This window comes from Pteropus vampyrus, unplaced genomic scaffold, assembly GCF_000151845.1.
Source record: "Pteropus vampyrus isolate Shadow unplaced genomic scaffold, Pvam_2.0 Scaffold449, whole genome shotgun sequence".
Taxonomy (NCBI): Eukaryota; Metazoa; Chordata; class Mammalia; order Chiroptera; family Pteropodidae; genus Pteropus; species Pteropus vampyrus.
The window spans coordinates 401,609-412,130 of NW_011889230.1; the positions used below are offsets into that span (position 1 = coordinate 401,609).

The window sequence follows — 10,522 nt, forward strand, 5'->3', positions numbered from 1 at the left end:
TTGATTAGGTATTAGCTAGGGGTTGATTAGCTGTTGATTGGGGATCTTCAGACTGCTCCATTGTTAAGTTGCCACCCGAGAACCCCCTTTCCCCTGACTGGCTGTCGGAGGGGACAGACCCCAGCCCAATTTCCAGCTGCCTCCGTGACTGTGGTCGGCGAGTCCACTTCAAATTCGCGAGGCGGGGAACCAGGGCGGCCCCGCGGGCAGGGGTCTGTGGCAGAGGGCCGAGCAGCCCGGGCTCCTGGGCATCAGGAAAGTGGGGGAGTTGGCCGTGGAGGTCCGCCGTGGTGGCACACGAGCTCAGAGCCCAGGCCCCAGGCTGCCACTCACTAGCTGAGTGACTTGGGTGCACGGCCCACTTTGCCAGGCCTGGTTCTCGGCTCCCTTTTGGCAGAGGGGGTCTGGAAGGGGCCCCAGCTCCAGGGGCAGCTGTAAGGGTCACGAGAGACGGTGTGACAGCACAGGACAGAGTAACCGCGCGTGTGTCACGGCAGCCGTCACCGTTCTCCCGCATGATGGGAGCGGTGCTAAGGATGCCTGCCACGTGCCATCTCTGCTCCATGTCCAGTCAGGCCTGTGGTCTCACGTGACCGGAGCCCGTAGGCGATTGTTGGATTGGGACATCAGTTAACATGCAGGATCCTGAAACACGTTTCTGTGATGTTGAACTTCGGTGTTTAACTGTGTCTGGACACACAGCGGCCGCTGTCCGCCTCTGGCGCACGGCTCCGTCCGACTCTGAGTTCACTCGGGGGCTGGGGTTCCCCGTCCGTGTTGCAGGGTACACGCCCACAGTGAGCCTTGTGAAATCCCCTGTCTGGGTCCCTGTCTGGGCTTCCTCAAACTGCCGGAAAGCTTAACGACGCTTACGCAGCAACCGGCCGCCGCAGTCCTCCGGGCTCGCCCGCGTCGCACGGCTGTCCCCAGACCGCGGTCGGGCAGAGCTCTGGCCGCCGTGCCTGCCCCGGGGCTCCCCGACGGTGCCTGTGCTCGCGGCAGCGGCCCAGCTCTGTCCCCCTGCCCCCCCCAACGCCGCCGGCTTGCACCGCATCCCCTTAAACTCTGCGGGGGGCCGGCACCTCTGGCATGAACCGACTTGGGAGCAGGCGCCTGGCCCTCGGGCGCCTCCAGGTTGGCGACTTCAGAGCGTGTCCGCCAGCTCTCAGCAACCAGTGAGTGCGGCCAGCTGCAGGCGTTCACCTTCCGCACGGACGGAGTGGCCAGCGGGCGGTCACGGGGAGAAGGCTGACCGGGCAGTTCCTCCGAGACCTCGTTTATCTGGTAAGAGCCAAGGGCAAGGTGGAGCTGAGGTCCAACCTGCAGGCCACAAGGACCGCAGCTTCCACGTGGCCGTCACATCCGGCCCCGTGGGAGGCACCGTCCGCGGTTCCTCCAGCACATGTCCACCTGCCCCTGAACGTGTCCTTTGCTACGCAGCATTTAATGCACACTCACCGTTCTCTCCCTCCCTCCCTCCCTCCCTCCCTCCCTCCCTCTCTCTCCCTCCCTCCCTCTCTCCCTCTCTCTCTGTCTCTCTCTCTCTCTCTCACTCTCTCTCTCTCTCTCTCTCTCTCTCTTTCTCTCTCACTCTCTCTCTCAACTTCTTGCTGCAAGTCCCCCAAACGTGGGAAATATGCTTTTTCGTGCTTTGCCCCCATGGCTGCAGGGACCTGGCCGCACGCTGAGTGCCGGGAAGATTTGTTCAGCAAATCGACTTGTCATGGAGGCGTCTGTAGCTTAGACGGTCTAGTCGGTAGATGACACGATATCCGATCACGTGCCCGACGCCCTGTTGGGAGCCGCCCCAGGTCACCTTCAGCGGGATGGGAACCAAGCAGACGGGTGGGGGGCGGGCAGAGACCACAGGCCGGCGCCGTCGCTGCTGCGTCCTCCGCCGACGCTTCGTAGTTTCCATCCCGTCGTCCCAGTTACTTTAGCCATTTTCTCCAGACTTTTTAAAAATTGTAGGGTTAAGAAGGACAGAAACGTCTCCCGTGGGGTCCGGGCGCCACCCTGAGCCGGGCCGTCCCCACCGCCCCAGCCCTGTCCCAGCTGCACCGCAGAGGGGCGAAGGGGGGGCGTGGCGTCCGTGGCCGGGACTGTCACAAACGCGCGTCCCCGAGGCCGCGGGAGAGCAGGTGCGGGCAGGCGCCGGGGCTCGGGGGTGCGGTTCCTGCTTTCCACCCGTCTTTCCTAGCGTGGCCGCTGTGTGACTCGCCAGCACCCCACCGAGAGCGGAGCGGCGGAGTCGGGCCCTTTTAAGCTGCATATTTCAAAAGATGCACCAGGAGAGGTGACTGTTCGTGTCGCATGTAGGATGGGGGTGGGAGGGGGCAGGCAATTACTTTGAGAGGAAATCGTCCAGCAACGGAGGTCCTGGGGCGACAAGCTCGTTCCCCAAATCCGAAGGTCCCATCGGTTCGCAGACAGCTTGTCACGGAGGAAGGAGAGACGACAGAGCCCGCGGGCCTCCGACCAGACCTGCCAGGGTGCTGCTCTTGCTGCGCCCAGATCAGGGGAGGCGTCAGGGGGCGTAGGACGGACGCAGACCGTGTCCCGTGGGCCGTGTCCCATGTCCCGTGGCTTGTGTCTCGTGGGCCGTGTCCCATGGGCCGTGTCTCGTGGGCCATGTCCCCTGTTCCGTGGCTTGTGTCCCGTGGGCCGTGTCCCATGTCCCGTGGCCTGTGTCCCGTGGGCCGTGTCCTGTGGGCCGTGTCCCATGTCCCGTGGCTTGTGTCCCGTGGGCCGTGTCAGGTGGGTCATTTTGTGCCGCGCTTGCCCACCTCGTGCCCACAGAGCTGGCGCCGTGGACCCCTCTTGGCTCAGAGCTCACCTCCCAGCCTCAGGGCCAGGTCCTGCTGGCTGGGTCCTCCAGGGCGGGCCTCGCTGGTCGGCCTCAGCAGCCGTCGGCACCCCTCATCCCCCCGCCCGCCTCGGCTCCGTCGAAGCCTCAGCAGTAGGGACGTGACAGTGTGCTCATACAGGCGACTTCGCGAGGAAGTACCGCGTGCTACACTCCACGCGTGTCCCCTTGCTCAGCCTCCCCCCGGCTCCACGTGTGCAGTGACCGTCCCCATGTGCAAGTACTAAGGCTTCTGGGAGCCGCACGTCAGAGGCGTGCGGTCAGGGCTTGACGAAGGTGCTGCAGAGGACAAGCCTGGTCGTGCCTCCTCCCGCCGGCCTCCGAGGTGCAGACCCCCATCCCCCGCCCAGCGGGACGGCGCTGGACTAGCTCTGGGAGGTGCGCTCAGCTCCCAGCGCCTGGCCGAGGGCCCCGACTGGCCGGCGGTCTGCACTCTCGAGGGCCTTCTCTCCGGGCTCTGAGCCGGTCCTGCATGTGAGCCTGGGACAGGGGCCTCTCTCTCCGCCTGTCCTCACACTTAACCCATCATAGGCGAAGACCAATGCCCGAGCCCTGTCCAGGCCCCCAGGCTGCTGACCTGACCGCTTCCCCGTATGCCCCTCCCCCATGTGCCCCGGGCCCCTCAGCGAGGCCCCAAGCTGGAGCGCCCAGCTGTCCTCGGCCCAGGCCCCCTCGCGGCTCCTGGGTCTGGCAGGGGACAGGGCCCCGGGTCTGGCGGTGCCGCCATGCTGTCCTCTTAGCTTGACCTCTGAGCGTCAAGTAACCAGGTTGCCTGAGCCCCCCACGGGTGACACCACCATTGTCCCCCGACCCGCCGTGTGCCCAGCCGCCGTCTCCTGCTTTTTCTGGTGTCCAGAGACCTGGGCCGGGGCCGCGGTTTCGGGAGTGAGCAGAGGTGTGATGTTCCCTCCCCCGCGCTCCTCCGCCTCCCGCCCCCGCCTCTTCCCCGCCCCAGCTCTGCACGCGGACCTCGTGCCTTTGCTTCCTGGTCTGCGTGAGTTAACGAGGACGGAACAGGAGAGCAGGCGGGCGGGCACCAGGCACCCGTCAGGTCCTGGGGTCCAGGCTGAGCATGCGCCTCCCCAGCACCTGAGGCAGGCCTCTCTGCTGGGGGGTCGCGGGGGGTGGGAGATGCCCGCGGTGTCCGTTTTGCAGCTCTGGGAGGGCAGCGTCCAGCCTCCGGGGGTCACAGCTGCTCAGCCCAGCTGTGGGCAGCCTTCCTGGTGTCCCCACTGCCTGCCCCGTCAAGGGCACTGTCCCTGGCCTGCATGCGTGCTGCTGCCGGGGAGACCTGCCACTCGGGGCACCCGCCCCGCCTGCCCATTGGCTCCCGGCCACGTTCGGCCTGTGGCGGGAGAGGCCACTGGGCTGCAGGCGGGAGGAGGGAGCTGCTTTTGGAAGAGGCCGCCTGGCCCCACGGCCTCTTCCCAGCACCACGAGTGCCGGCCCCAGAGGGATCTGCGGTGGCCAGGGTGCCACGTGCACTTGGCCCTGGGTCCGTCCCCACCCCTGCTGTTCGCTCTGCCGAGAAAGGGCAGAGGTTCCACGTGCACCACCGCGAAGCTACCCCCGCGCTCAGCTGCGCCCCGCCAGCCTCCCGGGGGGCGTCGGGCTGATCGGGAAAGCCGCAGGGCCTCCCTCCCGCCCTGCTTGTCTGCGTCCTCACCGCCTCCTCCTGTCGGGCTCAGACCAGCCGGCACATCTCAGAGTCCCGGGGCAGGGTGACGAGGAGGCGCCGATGTGACCTCGGCCTGAGCGAACCTCGCGTCCAGATGCGCGTGGGGCAAGGCGACGTTACGGTCACTTTTCAACGCCCGGCAGTTCACAGCAGCTGCTGCTGACGGCGGGCGGCAGGAGGCAGCTCGGGGCAGGTGGCCCTGGCAGCCAGCCGCTCCCGGCATGCCCGTGCCCGGGGCCGCATCTCTGGCTGCGGAGAGGTACCGCATGTGTGTGCATGTGTGTGTGTGCACGTGTGTGTGTGCACGTGTGTGTGTGCACATGTGTGTGTGCACATGTGTGTGCGTGTCATGGGTGCTGTTGTGTCTTCAGGATGGAGCACTCTCCCACACCCCTGCTGATGTGACACTGCCCACCAAGTGACGCTTAGTAGGCCTGTCCCCCTCCCTCTCCCCTCCCTCTCGCCCATCTCCTGGTTCCCGGAGCTCATGTGAGAACACGTTGTCACGGACAGGACCACGCACTGCTCCGTGGGGGCCACGCTCGGCCGTGTGACGCCCCGTCCTGCTCTGGCCCACAAACCTTGTGGAGGAGCTGCCACGGCCGTCAGCCACCCATGCGTGAGGAGCCGAGGCCCCACGGCGAGCACCCGGCGTTCTCATTGCGGGGCCCGGTGATGCTGGCACCGCCTGGGTGGCTGACCCTGGCCTTGTCGTCTGCTCCCCGACTTGGCAGAGCGCCCGGCGAGCCCCAGCCCCCCCTCCGGCAGGCCTGCCCTCTCAGAAAGAGTAGTTAGTCATCGACGGCAGAGCGTCCCTCAGACACCTGGGCCGGCGTGACTGGGTGTCCTAGAGGTACCCACCAGTGTCGCAAATGATGCCGAAGGGACAGGGCCCTTCAAGCCCCGGGCCGTGGACCCGGTACCGGTCGTGGCCTGTTAGGAACCGGGCCGCACAGCAGGAGGTGAGCGGCGGGCAAGCGAGCGAAGCTCCATCTGTGTTCGCAGCCGCTCCCCAGCGCCAGCATCGCCGCCTCAGCCCCGCCTCAGACCATCAGGCGTTAGGTGCTCACAGGAGCCCTGGTCCCTGGTGCCACAAAGGTTGGGGACGGCTGCTCTACAGGGTGACATGCGGCAGGACGGGGCACTACCGGTCTCTGTGTGAGCAACGGGCCCTCCCTGCCAGCCCGGCGTGGTCCCTCAGCCCAGGTGAGGCAGGGACCGTGGGCCACACCTGGAAAGACGAGGACCCCTTGGCACACAGTAGCGGAGCCCGAGCTTGGGGCAGACAGTCGACAGTCTGCGGTGGATCCGGCCCTCCATCAAAACCTGGGCCAAGGAACAGTGTCCTGGCCCCGCGCTGTCTGCCTAGCCTCTGTCCTGCGGGTGACACACCGGGAAGCGTGCTCCAGGCTCTGTCCCTGACTGTGTGGGCACGCGAGCCTTAGGTCACCATGCTCTCTGGGAAACGGCTGCACAGGCGGACACCCTCAGCTGCAGAGAGGCCCTTGCTCTGTCCTGCAAACGTAGACATAGCCACCCTGCCTGCGGCTTCGCGTGTCATGCCGGGGCTGCGCCGTTGCCCCACACGGACTCGGGGTCCCCTGGAGGCCCTGCCCCAAAACCTTCAATGGCCCAAATTAGACACTCTCCAGACAGTGAGGTGCGCGTCGTCTGTTGGGACAGCAAAGGTGAGAACGTACAGACGTCCTTAGCGTCGGTGAAGGGTACACGGCTTCGACGTTCTAGAGGCTCGTCAGTGGGTACGAAGAGCACTCGAAAGGCCTGACGCGTGTGACTTAGCAACGCGAGGGACGTGTTGCCAGGGAATTGCGGCCCCTGACACGGGACACACAGGCAGGGGAGGCCAGCCGGCCAGTGCGGCCCCCGGGGCAAGCTGTCAGTGCCATCTGCGGGCGGAGGAGGCCGTGGTCCAGGTCCCGCCCCACTTGGGGGTGAGATTGCGCCCCCTGTGGTGGGTGAGCTTTCAGGAGGACATCTGTCTCTCCGGTCCCCAAAATAGCCTGACGTTCTCTTTGTCCCGTCTGTGGGAGCCAAGGTGAGCCAAGTGCCCGGGGGGGCCCCCAGTGGAGTCAGGTGTCGGGCCCTGTCTGAGGAGGGGCGCTGTGCACCGCGGCAGGCTCCGGGCTTCCTGCCGCATACTTCATCCAGCGTCGCCCACCGGGTGCGTGCCGGCCGCAGCTGGCCACAGCGCAGGGGCCAGGAGACACAGCGCCAGGCAGCACGGGCATCTGGAGAGCTGCGGGGCTCCTGGCCCCCTGCCCCACGCTCCTTGCCAGCACCTCGCGCCTCTGTGAGCCTCGGGTTCCCTACGGGTGTTATTCCTACCCAGAAGGCTGCCGGGGCAGCTCCTGAAATAGCGTTTGTAGCGCCTTAGTGTACCTCACACGCACACACCCACACCCACACGTGCACACATGCACGCTCACGTACGCACAGGCTCATACACGCACACACGCACGCTCACATGCACACGCGCACACGCACGCTCACACTCACATGCACGAACATATGCACACGCACACGCACGCTCACACGCACATACATGCTCACATGCACGCATGCACACGCACATGCTCGCTCACGCACGCTCACACGCACACTCACGTACGCACAGGCTCACGCACACACGCACGCTCACATGCACGCGTGCACAGGCACACGCACACTTACGCACATACGCTCACACGCACGCTCACACGCACACCCACGCTCACGCACGCTCACGCACGCTCATATGCATGCGCGCACACACTCACACACGCGAGGGTTGTGCACACTGGAGGCTCACAGCCTGGAGCTCTTCTTCCTGCCGGGCAGGCTTTTGAAAGGGGCGGGAACAGGATTCTCTGCAAGTCCTGATTGGCTCTTCTGAGCAAACAGTAATGGGGACGGTGCTGGCCTATGAGACAACGGGGATTGAGCCTCTCCTGTGCGCCGAGGTCACACTGAGGAGCCCCCGCTGTCACTCTGGGTTCGAGGAATTGTGACACTTGGAATCTGTCGTAGGGCTGAGATTCCCTGGCAGGCCGGACACCTTCCCAGGTGACGAGCCAACAGTGACAGGGATGACTCTGCCCCTGTGAAGAAACCTTGGCACAGTCACACCCCTTCCTCTGGTTCGTGACTTGTGGACTCTGGGGCAGGAGACTTCACAGTGACTCGTGTCTTGTCCTTTGCAGGCTCCGGGGGGAGTCTCACTGTCCACTTCTCTCTGCTGTGACAGACCGTCCAGGTGAGTGTCCGTCCCCTCAGCTCACCGTGTGACCCTGGCCACAGCCAGACCTCAGGGGGCGTGTGCAGCCTCCGTCAGAGCAGCTGCCTGGAGGGCCGGCCCCTCCCGCACCTCACGTGTGTGGACGGGCCCCCGAGGAATGCGACCGGCACATTGTTTATTTTTGTACCAGAGTTCAAAATAATTTTTGACTTGATTTTTAAAAGTAATTAAAACTCTTTTGCATCGACATCTGGGGCATGAGGTAGAGAAAAAAACATTGCTGCTCGTTTGGATCCTGATTCGAATAAGTCGACCTTGAAGACCAGGTTTGCGGGGCGTGCCCTTTGGCGATGTTCCTTCTTCCGCGTGTGGCGACGGCGTTCTGCGTGCTTCTGAACATTGTTTTGTCTTTTAGAAGTAAATACCGAAGTAATTGCAAATGAAATGATATCTAACACTTGGGATTTCTTCAAAGCGATCCAGGTGGCTGCAGGGGGGGGTGGGCGGGGCCGGGGGGGCTCTGGCCGCCTGTGAACTTGAAGGAAGAAGACGGTTCCCGGAGGTTTGTTAAACCATTTTGTATGTTTCCGAATCTTTCCAAAATGAGGAGAGAAACACAGACAGCAGGTGTGCTGCAAACTCCCAGAGCCGACGGTGCCAATCTGGGGGGACTGGAACCCCGTCCGGATGTCCCGCACCCCCCATGTTTAATGCGGGCGTTCAGATCTGAGGGCGCCCATCGCCTCCCCCCAACCATTCTGCTTTCATCCTGGATGCCACCCTAGCCCCAGGGGCTCTTGGCCAGCAGCCCGGCCAGCCAACCTCCCCTGCGCCCCCTCCCGCCTCCCGCCCCCTCCCGCCTCTCAGCTCTGCCTCCCTCCCGCGCCTGCGGTGAGCCAGGTGAGGTCTGGGCAGTGCCTGCACACAGCGCTTCTCCTGCCGGCCTCTGAGGGGCTGTGACCCCGCACGTGGCTGCTGAGGATTGTTCCAGGCTCGCCCCCCCCTTCCCCGCAGACTCGGCACCCTCCCTACTTGCCCAGGATACTCCCCTGGGCACGAGGAGAACTTGCAAATGGCCCCCCAGCTTGGCCTCTGCCCGCCCCCCACCTGAGGCACTCCTCAGCTACCCGGTGACCCCGACACTAGAGCAAGGATCTGCTTACCCCTGGGAGGCTAGGCTCCTGACCCACGCCGCCCACGAGGCCCTGGGGGGCCCTGGACACTCCTCCCATTCATCCGCTCCTGGGGGCGTAGTCCCCAGTCACAACCCTGAGCTGTTTCCCTGAGGGCTCCGAATGCAGGTGTGGTGCACCCCTGGGGCCTGGCCTTGGTCCCCATAAGGGCGAGGGCGTGACGTCCTTCAGCGCTTGGCCCCTCTCTCCTAGGCCGGCAGCGCCGGGCGCCACCATGGAGGACAGCCACGAGTTGGACCTGACCTACGTCACCGAGCGCATCATCGCGGTGTCCTTCCCTGCGGGCTGCTCCGAGGAGTCCTACCTGCACAGCCTGCAGGAGGTGACACACATGCTGAGGTCCAAGCACGGGGACAACTACCTGGTGAGCAGACCCCGAGCGTGGGGACAGAGGGGACACTGAGTGTGGGGACAGCGAGGGGCTCTCCTGGGCGTCTACTGCTCTCAGAAGTGACGGGGACGAGCACCGTGCCCCAGCCCAGCCCCCTTGAGCCTCGCCCCTCGCCCCTCGCAGGCCCGGCCCCACCCCCGGGGCAGGCATGCCCCCCTCCAGCTGTGTCACCCTCTCTCCCGAGGACGCCCGTGCTTCCTGGGGGCCAAGGCCCGTCCCGGAGGGTCCCGTGTGCCGTCCTTTCTTGTTCTGTCTGTATTCTGCGATGACACATCTGCATGTCTTACTCTTTTACGATCCTCGATACCTGGAGAGCAGACCGCGTACGGACAGTGGCCTGTCTAATAACTTCTCATCTCCCTGCTTGTAGGTGTTAAACCTTTCGGAAAAGAGATACGACCTCACAAAGCTGAACCCAAAGGTATGGCCCGCATCTTCCGAGTTCGTGACCTCGTCGCCGCTGACCTTGCCGGGGCAGACGGTGGGCGACGCATCTGTGGGACGCGCCTGACAAGGGGTGTCGGGGGCTGGTCGTGCCCATGGCTGCTTTCTCAATTCTTTTTGTGGTTGAAAATAATTATAGATTCTCAGGAAATTGCAGGAACGATGCAGAGAGAGGCCATGAGCCCCTGATCCCGTCCCTGCCCGCGGTGACACCTTGTGTGGCTAGCAGTAGGGTGCTGACGCCGAGCCCGAGCCAGTCTCCTGGTTTCCAGGCGCGGTGCGTGCGAGCACACGTGTGTGTCCGCGTGTGTCTGCCACCTCGTCCGTGAGACCGTGTCACTGCCCTGCCCCCTGCCTCCTCCGTGCACCGCCCCCCCCCCCCCGGCCCTTGCTCCATCCACTGTTGCTTTTAATGGCAGAGATCTAGGGGGACGTTGAAGCTCGTAAGTGTCCGTGGCAGTGCGATACGCAGGCTTCACATGCTGGAATATTTTGCAGCCTTTTGAGGAAGGGGTCAGTAAGGGCGACCTGCCCGTCTGGGCGCTGTCCCCAAGGGCAGGCCGTAGGTCTCTGTGTGATGGCGTCTCAGCTTCGCCACGCGTGCCCCGGGGTCAGAGCCGTCCCCGGTGCTGGGCGGGCTGTGTGACCTCCGGCGTCTTGGCTGTGTTCTGCATTTTCCCATCATTTTGCACGATTTCTGTTGCTTTTACAGTAT

The 10,522-nt window shown here is 64.4% G+C and overlaps 1 protein-coding gene across 6 annotated transcripts in view; it reads left to right on the forward strand.

The window, feature by feature from the left end:
• The window catches only part of TNS3 (tensin 3), an 83,522-nt gene extending 73,010 nt beyond the window's left edge, over positions 1-10,512 (forward strand). The window contains exons 5-7 of one of the 6 annotated variants that reach the window (XM_023524167.1): positions 7,745-7,797; positions 9,165-9,336; positions 9,734-10,499. In XM_023524167.1, coding sequence (XP_023379935.1) covers positions 7,745-7,797; positions 9,165-9,336; positions 9,734-9,874 — 366 coding nt within the window. In that variant the 3' untranslated portion in view covers positions 9,875-10,499. Of the gene's footprint in view, positions 1-7,744; positions 7,798-9,164; positions 9,337-9,733 lie in introns of all 6 variants that reach the window. The other 5 variants (XM_023524166.1, XM_023524169.1, XM_023524170.1 and 2 more) reach the window with 5 other exon arrangements.
• Positions 10,513-10,522: the final 10 nt, after the last annotated feature.